General features: G+C 27.9%; 2 protein-coding genes across 3 annotated transcripts in view; one reads left to right on the top strand and one right to left on the bottom strand.

The window, feature by feature from the left end:
• Positions 1-22,388, top strand: part of Ache-2 (acetylcholinesterase 2) — a 116,275-nt gene that overhangs the window by 17,787 nt on the left and 76,100 nt on the right. The gene's annotated exons all lie outside the window — the stretch shown is intronic.
• Positions 7,855-22,170, bottom strand: LOC145941889 (uncharacterized). The gene is made up of 3 exons (XM_083048277.1): positions 21,957-22,170; positions 8,128-8,344; positions 7,855-8,039 (listed from the first exon to the last, which is right to left on the bottom strand). Exons 1-3 carry the CDS (start codon positions 22,006-22,008, stop codon positions 7,952-7,954), a joined length of 357 nt encoding a protein of 118 aa, XP_082904403.1. The 5' UTR covers positions 22,009-22,170; the 3' UTR covers positions 7,855-7,951.

Below are 22,388 nucleotides of genomic sequence, written 5' to 3'. Positions count from 1 at the left end.
TAATTTTGTTGGCGAGTGTAGAATGATTTTTTGTCACCTTTTGTTAATCGATTAATTAAGTTTATGTAGATACGCAAAATATTCTCTCTTTCTCTCTCTTTGTAATTAGGTTTTCATAAATTAAGTCCGTTTATGTACTATTATACAGATAACTGGAAAATTCTGATTTTAATGAGGCTTTGTCCAATTTCTCTAAAGACGTCTCTAATATAAGCATCGAGCTATCTCTGTTTTATCTCGAAAAAGAGATCTTAAAGATGAAAGCGTAGTCTCTCAAAGGGTAGTTGATGCTTGTACAATAGTGCGTTAAATTAAATTTTTTAAAATGAATGTTATATACGATTGATCGTTCGCAGGATTTGGAATGTGTTATGCTCAAATGTAGAGAAGAGCAGTGCTTAAAGTTTGATACGCGCATTCCAAATCGCGCTCTCAATCAGCTAGAATTCGCGACGCTAACGTAATTCTACGCTACAATTTTAACAAAGATAAAAAGTTTCTCTTCAAGGCTTTTTAAATATCTTTTTATAGTGAAAATGTATCTTTATACATTTATAAATTTTATAAGCTCTAAAGTAAGTAAAAAAAAAAAATAAAACATGCTCGCGTTTTTTCGATCCAACGCAGACGAGATAACATTGCGGAATAATTTATATAGCATAAATCTTGTGCGTTGAGTTCAAACCTTATAGCTTTATGGCTCGTACTATTGCACCACGTGCATCGAATTCATTTTAAATAGCACAATCTCGCGAATATGAGGATACGATTATTGCTGTCATAGGATTGCCAAGTTTTTCAAAGTTAATCCGTCTGACAAGACGGTAGATAAAGTGTGAGATTTAACGAGAGTTGCGACTTCGGTCATAATTTTTCTATTTCACAGGCCTTCGATTTTCAGGATACACCTACATCACGAAGCGAAGAAATAAAAGTCACGTGACAATTTATGCGATGACGTTTCACGTAAAATCAATGGTAAATTTACATTTAATGTTTCGTCAAAGATAAACTCCGTGCACATCCATGTATTTGCTTTTGAATATAGTGATACAGAGCGTTCCAGAAACTATTGATTGTATAAAATAATTTCATGATTATATATAATGAAACAAAGTGAAAAATTTGATTTAATATGATTTAAATGGTTTTATCAAATAATTATTATTGTATCTCTTATTTTATTATTATTACATTGTTATATGTCATATTTAATCGATATTATAATTGCAATATGGAAGATATTTTTTTAATTTTAAAGATGAAATTTTTTTTATGGATATTATGTACAAAATAAAAATAATTGTCTATTTTTTATGTTTCGGACGTTCGCAAATTTATATAATCTACATATATTTGAATGGCCAAGTTGAAGCAAATAACTCTCGTGGAATGAATTATTATCCGAGATAGCAATTTAAATTAAACAAGAGGGAAGTAGCTTTTATTAAACGATGGATAGTAATTAAAATATATCATTACTCTCTTACCTAGAAATAAATTACCTATAGAAATAAATTGATGATAATAACTCGATTTTTTATATTCTATTTAATAATAATAAAATGAAATATAAAAAACGAGTTTTTTAATTGTTAAAATGACACGTTAAAGCAATTTATTAAAAGAAAAATTATTTTTTAAAAAGTAAAATATTACTTAATATTTATTATCTTATAACTCTATCCGATAATTCTAAAATTCTAAAATAATGTACAATATAAAAAATGTTTAATTTTTGTACAATTGTAATAAAATAACTTATTATATTTACATATATTCTATGCAAATCATATCCATAATATATTGCGAATATTTAATCTAAATTATATCATATTTAAATCTCTTTTAGTAGATTCTTTTTTATATTACATATTAATTCGAGATTAAATTTTTATTTAAAAATCTATAAATTAATAAATAACTATTCGTTTTACATATGCATATAATATATGTATGTGTGTATACAGAAAATGTCTAAATAAATGCTGTTTGAAATAATTATTAAACTAGGTATAACAGACATGAAAAAACTATAATAACAGACACTATAAAAAAGCCTTTTTGTATTATTGTTTATACAGAATCTAATAATGCAAGAAAAATTTTAATTATTTTAAAATTATATCGAAGTTATTTTATGTTTTTTTAAGCCGGACGTTGCATATTTATATTTTGCAATTTTGTACTTTTTGAAAACATCAATAATAACAAATACTCATTATTTAGAAATTATTCAATCCACTAAAGAGTTTACAAAAATATGTTAACATATCATAAAACAATCGGATAAAAATTTATGCGCAATTGTTTCTTGATAAGGAACAGAAAAATGGTATTGAATTTTTGTTCGCAATAATCGTTCTTTCACCTTTCCACCTTTTTGCCCTTCCTGCGAACAGTAATATCAACTTTCAGATACACATGGCTCTGAGTAATTTGCACACGGTGGTCACACGCGGAATTTTAAATAACTAAAGAAAGGTTCTTTCGCGGGTCGTGCCCGCGATTCACCGAGGGCATGCATATTTTAGAGGCTCGGAAGGTGCGAAGGTATAAAAGAAGCTACTTGCACTTTCGTGCGCTTTAAATTATGATTCTACCTTTCTGCCTTCGTGATGAAGATACATTCAACTTATATTAATGTCATTGTTCTCCCGGAAAATATGACTGGAGACACTTCTGTCAAAAAGAAATATCATCCCTTTTTAAAAATCGTTTAAATCGGTAGTAAAAGTTATGGTAATTATTACGAAAAGATTACATTTCAGCGATCACTTTGATTTTCATCGATTATACGTACAGTAAATAGAGTTCTGAATCACGTTGAGGACTCTTCTGATTTCTGAGAGATATACCACTTCAAAATTTTCTATTTTTTAAACTTAAAAATAACATATCTTTAATAACTTTGATTTATCATGTTCAAAAATATTGGTACTTTCAGTATTATAATTATATAATTTAATATGAGTTTTGCAACATTTTATCCAAAACAAGGATAAAACGTAGCGGAAAGTAACTTTCTAATTTACGCGGAAAATGATGCATTTTATTATTTTACTACACTGTAAAATATACATGCAATGAAGGATTTCCGTCCCTTCTCCTACTGAGTTCCTACACTGAGAGAAGAAAATCATGGTAATCGTAGGACAATATGGTATGGAAAGAATTTTATAAGAATTTCTCTGATTAATATTTATCACAATAAACATAATATCTATCACAATAAAATATAAAACATGTTTGATTAATTTTATTAAACTGCATAGTAAAATTATCAAACATATTTTACATTTTATTGTAATAGATATTATTTTTATTGTGATAAATATTAATCAAAGAAATTCTCATAAAATTCTTTCCATACCATGTTGTCCCACGATTATCATGATTTTCAGGGTAAATTCTAAGAGAAAATTCTCTCTGTGTCTTTTCCTCTATTCCGAAAATAATGTTTAATTTAATCTAAATATTTTAATTTAAAAAACAGAAATTAGTTTGAGTTAAGTTTTCCTCCTCCATATACACGTACTTTACAATAAAGTAAAACAATAAAATTCAAGCTTTCTTTGCACTCAAAAACTTGTGTAGTTTTATAAAGCAAAATTGTTTAAGAAATAAATAAGCAGAGAAATAAATAAAGTTTGTTGATAGTATAATACTCATACAGAAGTCAAAAGAGGTAGCGTACATAATCAAATATGTCAACAAAGAGGTACGAATAATACACAGTACAAAAAACTAAATATAATCAAATATAAAAATGCAATACTTAAAAATATTATATTTAAGAAACTAGAAAAGTTTCCAACGCGATTCAAAGTGTACGTGATTCTGGACTCTATCGATTATAATATATGTGAAAATCAATATGATCGGTGAGGCGTAACCTTCTCGTAATAGTTACCAAAGTTATTCCAAGTTGTATTTATTAAGAGTAAAATAATTATTTTAAATACATAATTTTGAAAATTATAGAAATAAACACATAAATTGCACTCTTGTATAGAAACCTTGGCTTTCATATTGTTTAAACATTGTGAGTTATTAAGTTTAAATTTTCTGTTTTATTTAACTTTAGATTTTCAAAATTGCTTCAACTAAGATATTCATTACTACGATATTTAATATTAAGAATTAGAAGCAAATAAAATAAATGTTCTATTTTTTTGCAAAGGAAAAATTATTTATTTTTTGACATATGTAATAATCAAAGATTGATATGTTTATATGATACATTAAACATAAACAAAGCAATGTATTATTCGAGATATAAATTCGTGGTAGAAACTGCGTTTCCAATGTGAGATTTGTTTTAAGAATTGTGAAATGGAACATCATCATGGGATTATCGATTAAACATTAATACGGTTTATTAGGCAACTCGTTGATGCATAAACCTCTGCTCATCGAATGATGTAATTTACATACTCGCGGCAGTACATTATCGTTTATCTACGCTTAATTGATTCTACGGTGTGAATAACCTACCTATTACGCCTTTCTAAAGCGGGGGGTGAAATCTCGATACGAAACTATACTGTTGCGTCTATTCGCGTATACAAGAACGTAAATATTTTAACATTGCGGCTTAAGGGTAAAAAAATTAAGTGACGCGCGCGTAATTTGTACGTGGATAAAAATATTTGTTAATACTTGTGAAATACACAATCGTTAAATTGGGTTAAATTATATCGAATAATCAAGTAAGTTCGCGTGCTTATCTTCTATCATAAAAGCCGCATGAACTTATCTTGGTTACCTGATATTTATAATCGTGTATCGAGATGAGTGAGTATACGAAGGAATATCTTTAATTGATGCGATTAGAATTGTATTTTTTTAATTAAATTTCTCAAAGAAAACAAAAATATATATATAGATGATATAAGATATTATATAATCACTATTAAAAATATATTATTAATTAATAAAAATTCCTCCGAATAATACAATGTTTCCAAATAACACACAAAGTGTTAGCAAGTACATATTTATTACACAAATTCGGAAGATATATATCAATTATTTATTTCCCTTGGATTTAATTGATTTATTTTTATTGAATATCTATATTTTCAAGATATGTGAAGACAGGATGGGCCAGTTTTAGTTTGTTTATAGTCAAGTTTTTATTATATAAGAGATATTAATGCTGTCTGTATATAGGATGATAGTCTGTGTATAGGATGATAATTAATAATTAATTAATAATTTGTGTTTGTATCTTTATAATTACACTGCAGGTATTGTTAGTCGATGTAATCCATGAAACAATCTGCAGATATTAAATGACCTATATCATATGTAACATATTAACTGTTTAATGGATGTGTAATTTTTAATGTTTGCATTATTCATTTTTGTCATAATCTATTGTCAAAATGCTAACAATTATTGTAATAATTACGATAAGAGTATAATTAAAATATTTAAACAGAAAGCTTATTATATACTGCAGACAACAAAACCGTTAATAATGCAGTTTAATTGGCGATAATTGTGCGGTTTCCCGCGATGTATTTGTGTTCTTAATGCAAATAATAATTTAAGTAACATGTACAAGCTCGATACGGTAATATATACAAGAAACGAACAATTAAAGGTTGGCAACCAATCAGGTTGCATCTTATATGGCTTTCAAAGCCGCGTTTTTGTTTTCAGCTTGACAAATTGTTCGTCTTGAAAAAAGGTGGGTAAAACCGGAAAAAATAGACCAGAAAGGTCGCTCAGAACACCAATATCGCTGAAAGTCATGGGTTGAAAGGGTGTACCACGCTTTTGAAAAAGAAAAAAAAAACCTTTATATGTCTATTCATTGCGCGAGAATAAAAAAGAGAATAAATTTAGACTTTCATTTATTTATGAGCTTTTCTCTAAGAATTTTAAGCTCGCGCGTTGTTTTAATTGAATGATAAATTAATAATTTATTGGTCCTCTGAATTGGTTACGATATTCTTACAATTATCTTACAATTACTTACATCTATTTCAGCTCCAACTTAATTTCATCGTACATTTACAACCTAATTTTACGTCGAGCTTAATCCTTTTATTATAGGGGAAAAACCTTCAAAAGGCACTTTGGTCTTTCGGGAGGTACATAATTCCCGGAGTAATGTGGGTTTCTAACTCACTAAAAACGTAACGTTACTACACAATTCCTTGTTTCATCATTTCCCCTGCTCGTTGTCTTAATTGAGAAATTACAATAATTTATTTGTAGAAAAGTAATCGTTAAAAGTAGAAAAGTATCGTTAAAAGTAAACTCTGTTTCCTCTCCTTTTCTAACAAATTTTTAATTTACAATAGCTTTTAATTCTGAATTTTTGTTTGTCTTTTTATGTTTTATATTATGAGAGAAAAAAAATAAAAAAAGAAGAAAATTATTCAAGCGTTAATAAAATCTGACACTTTGTGTGTCTGTGTATGTATGTAATACACAACCAAATTTAAAACTTCAATTTAAAACTCCTTTAATTGTTTCTTTTCCGATTTACAATCTATATATGTATATAGTCAAACTATACGTTTATATGCGCAAAAAAAATATATGTTCTCAATTATAAATGTGTTCTAAAATAATTAGAACAAATTTTAAAATGAACGAAATTCTTTGAAGTCGATTTTTTTCTTGATGCTATCATTTAAATCCGCAAAGTTTAAAAAACAGTAGATAATTCTGATTAATTAATATAATTTAGTAACAGTTTTTAAATTTTTTTAAAGAATAGAGAGAAACATTTTACTTAATATATAGTTGTATTTTACAACGCATCGACTTTGATATTGCATGTGATCTGTATATGAAAGAGGCTAATCTAATGCTAACATAAGTTGGTATCCAGGATTCAAACACATTCATGGTTAATATTTTGATTATGAGTTCTATAACTAGTTTAGCGGAAGAGTTAAAACGCAACACACTTCAGATGAGCAATATTTTATGATGTTTCTGCGATATTACATCCTGTATACGATATTTCATTTTATATAAGGCTCTTGGTTTTAAGGCAGTATTAATAAATTTCGTTGTGCATTCTTGCGACTAATAACTATAAATTGTACACTTTATAGTTTAGCGTGCTTTATTTAAACACGATATTCTATATTATATAGGCGTCGTAAGATTCGCAATTTCCTTGATATTTTTGAGAAATCGTTCTATAAAATCATCTAACACTCAGCCATATATTGTAAATGCCGAGCGCTGACGCTTATTTAAAACTAGGTTCTTTTTACTACTAGAGCTTTTTGTTAAATATATTAAATATTAAAATATATAAATAATATATATATATATATATATATATATATATATATTATAAATGGATATATATATATCCTTTTCTAAAAAAGGATATGTAAAGTCGATACTCGCATATATCGAAGTTTATTATTGTTGCTTTTCCTCGATGCTCATTGGCTGTCAAGATTCGCGTTGTGTGTTATATTCGTAGCATTAAGAGGCTGTTATCGCAAGGATTAACAGTTTGACAATTTGTTCAAACTAAAATAAAATAAAATAATATTAGTTTTAAATAATATGTTATAATACTCATTTAAACTCGATTAATATTTTTGACAAAAATCAGCCAATAACTATCAAAAATATTAATCGAGTTTAAAGTATTATAATATATTATTTAAAACATATTATTTTATTTAATTTTATTTTGAACAAACTGTTAAACTCTCGCGACGACAGCCTCTCGATGCTACGAATATAACGCACAATGCAAATCGAAACAGTCAATCAGCATCGCGGAAAAAATGCAACAATAATTGCGAGAATCGACTTACAATTAACATGCCTTTTTTAGGAAAGGATGTTATAATATTTTAAATTCGATTAATATTTTTGACAATTATCAGCTGATTTTTGTCAAAAAATATTAATCGCGGATATAAGATATTATAACATATTATATACACCCCCATTACCGCTATAGAAATGTTATAAAATCGAAAATAAACAATTTCTCACTCACCGACACGTACAATAGCGGAGTGTAGTACACAGCACACATTGATCTGAAAACAAAATATTCAAATTATGTATATATGTGTCGAATATCTCATAAACAATGCAGTTTCGAAAAAATGTTTTTATATTGCATACCTCACAGTTGCCCCACTGTCGCCCGATGCCTCCCCGGGCCTCCTCCTCCTCTGTTCGTCGACCGTCATTGCTCCTTCATAGCACTCACGACACTCACGAAAACACGAATAATTACCGACACGATTGTCCGACACTTTACACGGCACTCCCGACACGCGAAACTTTACACGGCACTCTCGACACGACACGTGAATCGCACTGTGTATCGCAATGCTACCTGTAACAAATAAAATACATACATATATTAGAATAATCTTATTATTTCGCATTACAACATACACACTATAAATATAAATATATAAGCTAAAATATTTAATTAGCACATTTTCGCTTTATTAATATTTTTGACAGAAATCAGCTGATTAAAGCGTTAATTTATTTTTAAAATAATAATATGTTTTAAATAATATGTTATAATACTTTAAACTCGATTAATATTTTTGACACAGTTATCAGCTAATTTCTGTCAAAAAATATTAATCGAAAATAAGATATTATAACATATTATTTACAACATATTACTATTTTAATTTTTATAACATATTATTATTTTAAAATTTAATTAGCAAATTTTCGCTTTATTAATATTTTTTGACAGAAATCAGCTGATTAAAGCCTTAATTTGCTAATTGATTTTTAAAATAATAAATGTTTTAAATAATATGTTATAATAAACTTAAACTCAATTAATATTTTTGGGTTATTCTAGTTTATTTAAAAACATGTAGTAATTATAAAATAGACACTTTTAAATTAAATTATCGATAAAACAATTAAACTTATCTTTTTTGAATAGTATACTTATTGTTAGCTACAAGTTTTCTCAACTTTTATTAATATTCAATATTAATAATGCAATTATTTTGATATTAGCACGTTATAACTATTTCTAAAGCAACTTTTATCAATTTTTTTACATTCTTTTTTGTATAGATACATAGTATTTATACATAATATAGAATATAAAGTATAACACAATATAAAGCCAAGAGAGCGAGAGAGAGAGAAAGAGATTCTAATTTTTTTATTAATTTTTTTAATAAACAGATCAAATAAATATTGCAGAAACTAAACGTTCAAAAAATTATTCTTCTTATTTTAAATATTAATAATAAAAAATAAAAAATTTTAAATAATAAACAAAAAAAACTTCAATTCAAAGAATTTTTTTCTAACGAAGAATGTACTGTGTAACTTCGCAGAGAATTTCTGACGAAATTGTTCATCAAGCTGTGATAGGAATTTTCATGCAATGTTACGCGACTGCTATGTTGCAAAGGAGATTTGCCCCAGTATAGGATAAATTTTAAGTTAACGTTTAATCTCCGGTTGTTTTTAATAAGTTCCATACGATAAAACATTAAATAATGTTTACAAGACCTTTATCTTGTTTATAATAGTTGGTATAAAACAGTTTTGATATAAAAAATATAATTTTGCCACTTACAGTATCATATTCTCTCCGATTTAATTATTGGTAAAGAAATAAATTTTTATTTCTTTGTATTTTCTTTTTTATTTTTAGAAAAATATTAATAATATGATGAATAACGCGAAGTTGATAACATCTTTGTAGAAATATTACGTCGAAGTAATATATAAAATGAGAGATTATTTCTGATGTATACACTTTTTTGTTGCTACTGAAACTCTATACGTTTGTTATTACATGAATAAATTGTAAAAAAAATTTTTTTAACATTCACATAGAAAAAGCAACCTGGATATTTAACGCTTTCCTGATTTATTGCACACAAACTTCTTTTGTAACGTGGGATATTGCCGATGCGGTCGCTCAGTCAAGTAACGAATAATTGTCGAGGGGTCGATAGTTGTGCAGCTTACCCTACATATATCTCAACCGTCATGTTTTAATCAACCAATCAATAAATTCTCAAGCCAGTTCTCACGAAGTTTAAAGTTCCGGAAGTCGCCTGGAACAGTACGAACTATCAATTGTTCTGCTTGATACGTGTTGCACGTGTACTTGGTTGCGACTGCACGTTTTATGTACGTATATATGCCCTCAGCTGGCGAATAACTTTTTAATCTCGTTCTATCGTTGTTATGAATACTTTTATTGCGCAAAGGATTTCAATCGTCCAAACATTTTAATCTCGAAATATTCTAGTTAAAAAAATTCGTGTATTTTTTCTCGACTATCTTACAATTAGTTAAATTACAAGTTCGCGAAACCGAAAATTCTGATTTTAATAAAACATTTGTATTAAAGAAGGATAAATGGATGAATTTAGAAATTTTTGGTGCCCAATTTTTTGTTGCCCAAAAACAAAGGAGATAAAATTATCCCTCATACGTAGAATAATTCTTTCGGTTTTTCTCAATATATCTCGAAAACTATTCGAAATTTTATAAAATGTTTTATACAAAATTTTATTGTAAGAACATTTCTATTTAATCGCGTCAATGTTTATAATTTTAGTAATATTTTTCTGTAAGAAATCGCGTGCAGCTATTTTTCTATAATCTTAAATCATTCGTAACTTTAAAAGCTGTAGCATGTGCAAATATTTATATGTATATGATTACTTTAGAGAACTGTTTAAATGTATTTTATAATTGCCTATACTTTAAATACTTTTCTTATGCTTTTGTTTTACTTATTATTCAGAATAAAAGATCATACTTTCATTATCCGATTTTTCACGCTTTCAACTTTTACACTGTAATGATTTTTGGCACGAATTTCTTCTTTATGCGGTAAATGCATGTTATATTAGTTCAAAATTAATAAATAAAAATAGAAATATTATTTTTTTGCGTGAATTACTAGCGATAATGCTACATAATATCTCGACGATTAGTCTGTTTTGCGGATTCAGCGAAAGATTTCGGACAGAGACAGAGAGAAAGAGAGAGAAACGGATATAAAAGTATTCATAAGTATAAAAGTATTACTATTTCTAATGTAACAAACTTTTTGATTCAGCATTATACTTCCCATACTTCTACCTAGTTGTTTTCTCATCGTTAGACTACCTGTTCGAAAGTTCTGTTATACACGTGTGTATAGCAAGTGAGAGTAAAGACACTTCGCACAAGAGGAAAAAAACGATAGTCGATTTATTATGTACAACCTGAATTATATCTTTGGTCGATACTTGCACTGCCAGTACATTCCAGTTGTTATATTGTTGCTTCAGTCTTTAAAACTATGTAATACTTTAAAGGTATATATTCCACGCATGGTGTACTTCGCTAACTTTGTCGTACAAACGGTCAGAATTTCCGATGACCTCTACAAGCTTTGAACGCGCCATGAAATCGTTCTAAATAAGAGTTATGTGCCATGCCTTTTGCATATCTCGCTCGAGTGTCGAAAAGTTATAAAAGACAAATTAAAACAAATCATATATTAAATTCCAATCGATCCGATTTTTAACATCTAATTTAAAAGTGTAGATATTATACGATATGTATACGAAGAATAACGTTATAAATTTTTAAATTAGTAATATTCTCAATATAAATATTGTAATTTTATTTTGTCTTATTTCCTAAAATTTTATTTATAACCGAGAAGTTTGAAATTGATATAATTATCTTAAGATGTGCTCTAATAAACTTTATTTTAGTTTGAATTTTACTAAAATTTGCACTAATTAATTTTAATTGAATTAATTATATTGTAATAACATGAAATTATTAAATTTAAAATTTTAAAGAGCAGAGAGGTATTCATACTTTTCTTTATTTCCTAAGAAAAACCAAAGCTGTAACTTTCTTTTTTAAAATCTAAATTTTTTAAACTACATTTCTTTGTACTTAAAAAATTTTTTATTATATATTATATTTTATAAATCTTTTAAAATAATTTTGGAAAAAAAATTATACAAAAATTTTATAGAAATTCTTTTTGTTCCAAAAGAATTTGTTCATAGCTTGCATATATTTGTGAAATGTGCATATATTTATTGATATAATTTCAAATAACATAATTTCTACGTTTATCTTAAAAAATTACATATTTAAAAAACAGCATAATTTATTATGTCAAAATTTTATGAATTCTTAATATTAAAATTTGAAATGCTTAATTTCTATCTGTTTTTCTTATATATTTTTAATTAATGCCTAAAAATTATTATATATTTTTTCGTATAAATTTGAGATAGACGCGCTCTTTTATAATATTTCCGCTTGTCTTACATTTATACCACATTAAAATATTATTATTGAATTATTCGAATATGCGTCTTGGTATACAATTTAGTTTTATCAAGTTTATGAGAATTGTTGAATGTTTGCAACTAATTTACTCCACTTTCTTAAACGTTTATGTAGAATCGATTTTTATTTCCTTAAATTAATTTAATCGCGCGAAATTCTAGACTGTCTTATTATAATACGATATTATTTCTTCTAAATCGCAATGTATAATGGCGCATTGAATATTGTATAGCGTAATGTCAATAATCATCTCTCACAGCTGACAGCGCTGTTATCGACAGACCTCAATATGTTTAAATGCTATATCCGTGAGCAAGATTCTCACCCTAAATTTTATCATGTCACGCAAGTTCCGTATCTTTGATGGTGATTTAAAGAATACGTCTCAATGTACCACGAAGTGGAGTACGTGAGCAGCGCAAGAAATTGCAAGCTACGTGTTTCGAACGTAGATGCATTTTCTTGAATAATGGTGAATAATAATACTGCTCAGTTTTTATATGTATATATGTAAACGATATATGTACAAATTCTGAAATTAAAAATAGAATATCGATTTTATTTATACTTGTCACACAGTTCTGTGAAAGCGCTGTTGTACAATATCAGATATTTGTCTCTCATTTTATACAACTATTACATAATAATCTAAATTTGCAATATGGAAAATTATTTTCTACCAGATACTCTTAGAAAAATGGCGAAAAATATTTTATTAAATACATAATAATATACTGCTGTTTGTGAAAATTGTAACACCACGAAGGAATAATGATATTAGCTGTGTTGCAATTTTCACAAACAGTATATATTATCATTAATTATATATATATATATATATGTATGTATGTATTATTAACTTAATAGATTAATATAATGTTACTAATAATTATTATTAAATGTAATTAATTAGTGAATAAATTTCCATTATCAACAAACACCTAAAACATGAGGGAAATGTCTGCGTATTTGGAGAAAGATTTTAAACAAAATTATTTCGCGACATTCTCAACTACGTCGAAAAAGTTCGATTTCCAAATCGATATATCGATTAGGTTTTTCCACTTGATAGTCAAGCGACAGCAGGTCAAGCTATAGCAGCGAGAAATTGAGAGCTTGCGTGGCTCCTTAAAATTCAACTGAAAAGTCTCTGCAAAGCCATGTGCAAGATTTTCCTTTACCTAACTTCCGCAGTGACATACGATGCATCTTCGATAAGAATCCTCCGCACGCGCTCTTGTGTGCCTGTAGCGCGACTGTAGCTCGAAAACTCGATAAGTTGGGACACAAATGAAGGAATGGACTCCGAGGAGCTGATTTATTCTTATGATTGGCCGAGAACTTTTATCAAAAGCAAATATTCTCGATTTTGGTACTCGATAGAAACTTTCTTTTCGCACGAAATGTCTGAGCATAACATGAATATTTATTTTTATACTTCCTCCAAAAATTCTTAAAAACTTTTAAATAATTCTTATATGTGTGTACAAAGATTTGTATATGTTAATAATAAATAATATATTAAATTTATTAAAAAAACATTTCTCTCGAAACTTAAATGCTATCATACAAGGAGTAGTAGTTTAGTAATTTTATTTGAGTCGCACAAAAAAACCTCAATGTGTTATTTTTTTAAATATTTAACAAATTATTAGAAATTTTTTAAAATATGTAAGTTGAGTTTAATCGCATTTTTTTCTCAATTATTAATCCGTTAAACAGATAGTGTTCTGATATGAATTTTAAAAATAGTCTATCGCCCTCATGGTCAATTAAAACAATTCCAAAGTCAATTAAGAAAAAATATGTGTACCAAGGGAAGAATTAATATAAAGATATAATTTTAATATATCTATATACGAGCGTTTAAAACCTATTTCGTATCAATAAAACTCCTAATCGTCGTTCATCAAAGCGTTATCCGGACCATTGGAAGAAAATTTGTTCGGCAATTCCCTTCTCGTTAACGCGACATCAACTTCAAACTATGCCGGGAGTTAATGCGATTTTCTCTCGAACGAATGTAACATTGACTGATCTTTTCAACTCTGAGAACTAGAATTTTTGCCAGCTGGAACTTTTGTCCCACCGTAACTTTATCTACCATACATGATGGATATCCAATAAGAATTCCATTCGTCCGCTCGCTTTATCGCGTGCGCGTGCGCACTTTTGAGAATTCTTTTCTAAAGGATAACTCGCGGAACATACGACAATAGATGAGGAATGTTCCCATAGGATCGAGCAACGACAACACCATTCCCGCGATCCTTCCCGCCAAGTTTTTTATATGCACATACGTGACGCGGCCCCCGGAGCGGATATTCCCCGACGTATACTCGCGCAGATCAAACCAAAACTTAGTGGAAAACCTAGTGTGCGCTATCACGTGTGTATGTGTGTATGGGAGGGTCGTGGCAAGGTGAGAGCATACCCCTTAAAGGGGATGGAACAGGCACGAATGCGCCAGTAACCCCCTAAAATCCCAAGAAGTCGAAATTGTAACTTTTCTAGCTCGCTCGTTAGCGGAGAGGTCGGAGTCATTCGATTTAACCCCCGTCCTGGAAGCGAACTATCGAATGTAATGTCGTAACTTGTCGCTCCTGGATTTTCTCCGTTTAATGCCTCTCGGGCTAACCGAAATGTATATGTATTTTGCGCGACTTTTTTTAAAGGACTGTCGGGAGTACATACATATACAAGTCGACGAGATTTTGCATCGTTGAATTTTACATTGCATGTTTTATGAATTAACAATCTATGAATATTTTTATGATTTAGCGATCAATCGTTTAGTATTACTTTGTTCTATTCTTTATATTATATATTGAATTCATATTTATTATATATTGATTTATACTTTATGATATAAATAAAATTTAAGAATAAAAAGAATATATATATTATATATTTATACAAATAAAGTGATATGTTTAGATTGTATTCTTATTATTTCATGTATATACATATGTGTTTTATATAATCTTTATATATGTAATTAATCATCAATATAATTATTACAAACATATAGCAATGAAATTCGACAGCTGACAGATATCAAAGCAAACCTCAATTAATTAAAGCTTGAACATTATTTGATTTGTATCAATGATTATTTGATATACTAAGCAAAGATTGAGCGACTATGTCAATATTATTATATAATAATTCATGATTGTGAAAATATATTTAGAATATATTTAACTAAATAGATTCAGAAAATGGTATATCCCGTATAATCTCAGAGATTGCAAATAATCTAATGATCTAATAATTCAAAATCTAATAATCAAATGATTAAAAATTAAATAATCTAATGATTAAAAATTTATAATTATATATGCATTTTTTCTGCTATATTCCGTTTATTATACTCCTCTCTCATACCTATTTAGATTGCTACTTGAAGATAACATAAGGCGAGAAGATTGAATAATTATTATGTATTACACAAATTATCTATATTGATGATGTTATTCATTGGTATTATCATTATTGCTATAATAATAATTATTATTAATGATATTGGCATCTATTGTTAATATATTATCAGAAATCTACAGTTGTATTGTAATAAATTATTCTAATTAACAATAATCGTATTTGTATAACATATTTTAGATGTACCTATGTATATTAACGCAGGGTCAGTAATGCTTTAACATATAATTTATGAGGCATACTTGACGCATGTGATTCATATCTGAATGGTATTCGCGTATTATAACTATTGGTTATTTGAAAAACAAATAATAATTTTATTCATAAAATGATATTTATTAATAATTGCTAAAACAAAATTAAGAATAAAAATTGTTTTTAAATAATAATCTTATGTTTTAAAACAGCGTTTCTCGAATAATTAACTAATTTCAAAGCTCTTGATAAATAATACATTGATAATACAAATCTCACACTACCCCGGAACCTTTCATGAGAAACCGAGGTACCTTTTGAAGATTTCCCTGATCTACAAAAAAATATAACTGCTTATTGTGTGATACTTTTTGCAAAATATTTTGTTTTCTTCTTTTTTTATTTTAATTTTACTTTTACGAACACCATAAGGTATGCATTAAATTTCTTACTTTCAATGTGGGACACAATTTTAAAAATATTATTAATAATCATTTATTTATTATTTATTTGATTAATTTTGAATCATTTTATCACGTTTTATCTATTTATGCGTATTTAATTATATTTGATTCTATTTCTTCTGCATATCAAAATTTTAAAACTAGTCTTTTTCAATATGAGTTTCCAAACAAAATTGTTAATAAAATCAAATTGTTATGTAGAAATAAGTATGTTATTATCATTAAATAAATAATAAGTATGTTATTATTACATTAAATAAAATCCATATTTGCGATATCAGCGCGAAACTTATTTATTTCATCGGTCGAGCGTGATTAATAGCTGCAGAAATAAACACAAAATAGCCGCAGGAGTGAATTGCACGATGTATTTTGCCATACATCTCTCATTTATCTAAACCAAAAATTATTTTATTTATAAATATATTTTCGCTAATTAACAAATGTTTACTCCCGCACTATTTATTCGCCTTTACACAGGCGTACGCGCGATTTGCATTAATTATTTGACGCGAAAATATTCAACATTCGATTAATTTTCTGATAATTTGTCGTTGTTCGAGGTTTACAACGTCAGTTTACAATATATCACATAATACACGAAATAAACACTCTGAGTTTTTTCAATAGTTTGACAAGTGTTATAAACATTTTTTTTTCCAATTTTTGTACTAATTGCAATAACAAAATTATTTAAGTATTAAGATGTATACAATTTTATTAGTAAGTATTAAGATGTATACAATTTTATTATATTGCGATTTATCGTTTAATTTATCGTTTAATTTATCGTTTTGTTTTATCAGACTTATCTGAGAAATTTGCTATCGCTAAATCATCGCTAAATACCATCTTGAGGCTGCGATAATTTGTTCAAATGAAATGAAACGCACCGAAATCAACGTGCGACAAAAGTTTTTGCCTGTATAGGAGCTCGTAAACACAGAGCTCGTAATCCTACCCTTGAAATTCGTATATCATCGTCACACCGTCGTCGAGGACTGTTTTATTGATAGATCACTTGATCCTTGATACGGTAATCGACGTCTTGACTTGATAAGGAAGTGAAGCGCCTTAACTCACAATCTCGTGTAATTTCGCTAATAGTGTCAATTGGGATCGTACGTAGATGAAGCTATCTCACGAATAGCACGAATAACAACGTGCGCGCGACATTTCTCTCTCCCTTTCAATTAATCAACGTATCATTTTACAATTTAATATGGGGATTATATTTTCCAAACATCTCACTGAATTAAATTTTAGAAAGACAATTTTACATAAAAATAATATCAGTAATATAAATATTCTTATTTTGTTTTTGAAGTTATGAAATACATATCGTTAATATAACATTCGCGTTCTAGTTCTCCTTTGTATCATTTGCAAAGGCGAAATTCACGCTCGCAAATAATGCATATTTCTGATAGAACTAGAGTGGAAAAACGTTTTCGGCATTTCCAATTCCGAGAGCGTTTAGGCGTGATCAAGGTCAGCTTTATACCATAAACGTCGCGGGGTTATTGGAAAACACGCGAGCGTTCCGCTTTACAGTAGATTTCCCTTGCTTTAAGCGAAATCGTTGATTCGGTTGCAGTCACGAAACATGAGAGTATATATTGCACGAATGCATCTGCTCTTAGTTTCAGGCCTGTTGGCCAGATGCATTCCAGATTGCATTTTATATTCATGATTATATAATATCAGCCCTTTTTACGTTGCGTGCGTAAAATACTTTAGTAAAATAATAGATACATATAGAAGTGTTGCCTTGAAAGACTGATAGAAATTACAGATAAATGTGTAAATATCTCATCTTTTGCCACAAAGACAATTTTTGTGATATCACAACATAATCTCATCAATATGAAGTGATATTAAAATAATTTTATATATATATAAATAAAATTAACACATATAACACAAAAATTTAGGTAAGAAATTGACTATTAAAAGGTTAATTCTTTATAAATATACTATTACGTTATTTGTTTTATTATTTTAATTAAAAATATTACAGTTGCTTATATTTGTCAAAGAATGCTTGATATAATTATATTTTTGAAACCTTTTATTTATAATCTCTGCAAGAAATTTTGATAACGTATTTCTTATCTTGTGATTACTTTATATGAGCAATATTCCATGTGATTATTAGAATAATGCCTATGGAGAAGTTTTCGAAAGATCGTTTAAGAGAGATGATCGTCCAAATGTTCTATAGGAATTAATATGAGAAAGTTTTTGCCATTATCTGTTTGCACCGTGCATTCTGCCAGAGTCAATTATTACATCACATTAAGAAAGTTTTCTCATTGTTTCAGAAAGATAGTAAACATAATTTGCGACGCAATTGTGCAATTAAAATAGAAAGTTGCTTTCTTCCAATAACATTAGAATTTTTTTATAGTTTACTATACACAGATTGTGTTCCAGTTTAGAGAAAAACATTTCATTATATGTATAATATATTAATATAATAGCAGATAAATAAATATTTAGTTTTGTACTCCAAAGAAAATTTTTATTATTGAATAATTAAATTTTCATAAATAAAATATTGGATATAATAGATATTGAATGTAATAGAAAGCGACTTATAGATATTATTCATATTATATTAATTATTTTTAAAAAATTTAATACATATTATGTTAGAAAACATAAGGAAAATATAAGTTTATTTAGATTTGTTCTTAATATTTATTTCATGTGCGTAATTTTCCTTTTTTTAACAATCAAATTCTTATTTCTTCTATTTAAATATATCTGTATAAGAAATAAATTAAAATTTTTTTCATTATTTTAAAATTAAAATAGTGATCTTAAATCTAGTAATTTCTTGCAGGAATATACCATTTAAACAGCAATTTATAATACACGGGCAAGTTACGAGAGTTTTAAGAAAATCTGTATATGCCTCATGAGTAAAGTTTCTGCTTGGGAAACTACGAGATACGTCGCATGGCGATATTCTGAACTTAAAAAGCGCGCATTACTGAAGTTATCATACTAAGAAAATCCTAGAAGAACTGTATTACAGTAAATTTAGTGCTTTGCATCATATTACTATCAAAATTCAATGTTTTACTTTAAAGACGTGCTGCTCTTTTTTATTTTAAATATTACTTGTGCGTTTATCTTTTATTTTCATATGACTATTTTCAACAACTCTGTATCTCTATTTACAATCAATTGATGCAATAAAAATTTATACCTTATTTCATAAAAAAATTCTGCAAATTTAATAATATATGTACATATAATAATACGTTCTCAAAGAAAAATATAAAATTGAATAGGAAAAAACTATATTATATTTTGGTAAAAAAAAAAAACATCTCGTATTTTTCTCCATTAATTTTAATTTTGAATTAAAAATAATTAAAAATTATTAATTAAAAATTTTGAAAATAATATTATATATTGCATTACTGTATTTAAAATATTAAAGCAAATATTAAAGTAGAAATAGGAGCTTAGAAATGGAATTTTGCAGGAATTTACTACTTCAAATATACTGAATCGCATGCAATTGTATGCATATGTTGCCGAGTGTCGGCTTACAATTCATCGAATTTCGATTTGAGATTCAGGCGTATATTTATCGTGATACACTGTTTTGAAAAAATCGGAATACTGCGCGCACGAATATTCGCACCTCTATTCTGGACCTCGCAAAATAAAGGCGGTCCGTTCATCCATTTATCACTTCCTCTTTTATCTACTTCGCTGCTTACTTCCGCAGTGTCATAAATTCGTAGCTCAAAAAGATACATAAAGTAGCATTCTCCAGATTCGTTTTTACCGAACAACAAACAAGAATAGCCGGCCCGCGTATTTTAGCTGTACACGCAATCCCCTGATATCGATTCGAATCAATATAATCAACCATTCGCGTTATTCGCCGCAAAATAAAAATGAATTTTATAAGTTCAACTTTATAGGCGTATTATGTATGTTTTGCTATTGCATTTTGCAAACAAGATTATACGAATTGCTAATGGGTATCGTTCTCAATAAACGACTTCGCTATGCTTTTAACTTTTAATTGCAATTAAACTGTTGAATATAAATCATTTTTAATTGTATATAATTATTTAATCAAATTATACTAACTATGTGTATGTGTTAGCGATGTTACTCAGCACAAATCACAGTTAAACATAGTTATGTAATTTAAAATTAATTTCATTATTTTTAAAAGATTTTTCGTTCCTATATATATTAGAGAATTTATCGATATTACAAATGATAATTTAATCTTACAATTAAGGCAATCACGTGAGTAACATGTTACTCAGCTTTTTTAATATCTCTTTCGTTTTATTGATAAACTTCATAACTTGGGCAATTTCTAACTAAACTAATGTTGTAATTTCACCATTCATCATTCGATGAATAAATATAAAAATAAAGATGCAAAAGAAAGAGAGATAAGAAAAATTTACATTATTTTTATATTATCTTCATATTATTCATATTATTTTAACAAAAATAATGCATAAAATAGGTTTTATACTGTTCATGAACTCTAATAATGATACGTAGCGAATTTTGTAATATATTAATGTAACTAAGTTTTAAGTACAAAATAACAAAGACTAGCAATGACGTACGAAATTAATCAAGCGTTTCAAAAATATTGAAAAGTTATTTAAAGGCTTATTTATTTTAGAAATATGTTATTTTTATTTTTTTTTAATAAAAGATTATAAAAAATTGTTTTTACTTCTTTCAATTATGTTAAGAGTTATTTCATCTTTCTCTCTCTCTTTCTGTCTTTTTTTCTGTTGTGGTACAATGTTATGATGATGCTTTAGTCTTCAGTTTTTTCTTATTATATTAAAAACTTTTATGAGATTTTTCAAACATTTTATTCAATTTTGTGGGTAATTGTATCTAGAATCAAGTTATAATAAATGGCAGATGGTTCGGAGGCTACTCATTCTCTCTCAAGTTAAATAATTCTGTTATTAAAATTTTTAAATGTGTTATGTCGTAAAACTTTTCCAAGTGAAGATCGGTTAAAAATTCACATATTAATAAGGCTGTTACATAATATTAAGTTAAAGAAGTAAATTTAAAGATGCATAGTAAAATGCATAAACTGCATTCAATGTATAAGCTACAATCTAGGAAGAAAGCACATAAAAAAACTTAAATTTACCTCGAAAATCAAATAAATGTGAAAATCAATATTGCGCTTAAATTGCTAATCGCACAATTTTGCTCTGTTTCTCTTTAAATATATACATATATTTCTTGCACTATTTCTTTATCGTTTTCATCGTGTTATATATAAAACAATAATAATTACTTTTTATTTTAAATAATATTATAATTATTTATTAGATAAAACGTAGTAAATTATTGTATTTTATATAAACACATTAAATAATAGATACGTAGATATACGTCAAATAATAGATACGTAGATATACGTCAACAATCTATATGTATATATATATAAAAAATTTTAATATTTAACAGAAAAAACGAACAAAAAACCTTTTCTACAAAAATCTTTCAAAATACCTGCACATCCATTAGACTTGCGTATCTCCACTTGTCTCCGTACGTCCACCATGTTGCACGTCACGCGAGACTAACTGCATGACTCTGCCACCTGACGGCGAAACCTGACTTTACAGCCAAGCGGCGAAGCACCTCGCCTGACCAGACCCAATGTCTCTCTCTCTCTCTATCCTTTTCACTGAACTTGTACGTCCTACGCGTCCACTACGCTGCACGTCTCGTGCAAGACTGATCCCCACCACTGCGCCGTTCGCGAATAGCAAGACTCGCTGCGCCGGTCTGGCAGCGGCGAAACGTGATTGGTGCGGCGTCGCTCCCCCCGATTCGTATAAAAGGAACGCGCCTAGCAGCCGGACGATCATTTGATGCTCAGCGTTTATGCAGTAATGATGGCTTCCTGATAACGAAACTAACTTTACAGTTACAGCCAAG

This window comes from Prenolepis imparis, unplaced genomic scaffold (genome assembly GCF_030444845.1).
Source record: "Prenolepis imparis isolate NDT839.2.m4 unplaced genomic scaffold, iyPreImpa1.0 SCAF_10, whole genome shotgun sequence".
In the NCBI taxonomy this organism is placed as follows: Eukaryota; Metazoa; Arthropoda; class Insecta; order Hymenoptera; family Formicidae; genus Prenolepis; species Prenolepis imparis.
Note: the sequence above shows the minus strand (reverse complement) of the source record. Positions and strands in the feature narration are given on the sequence as shown.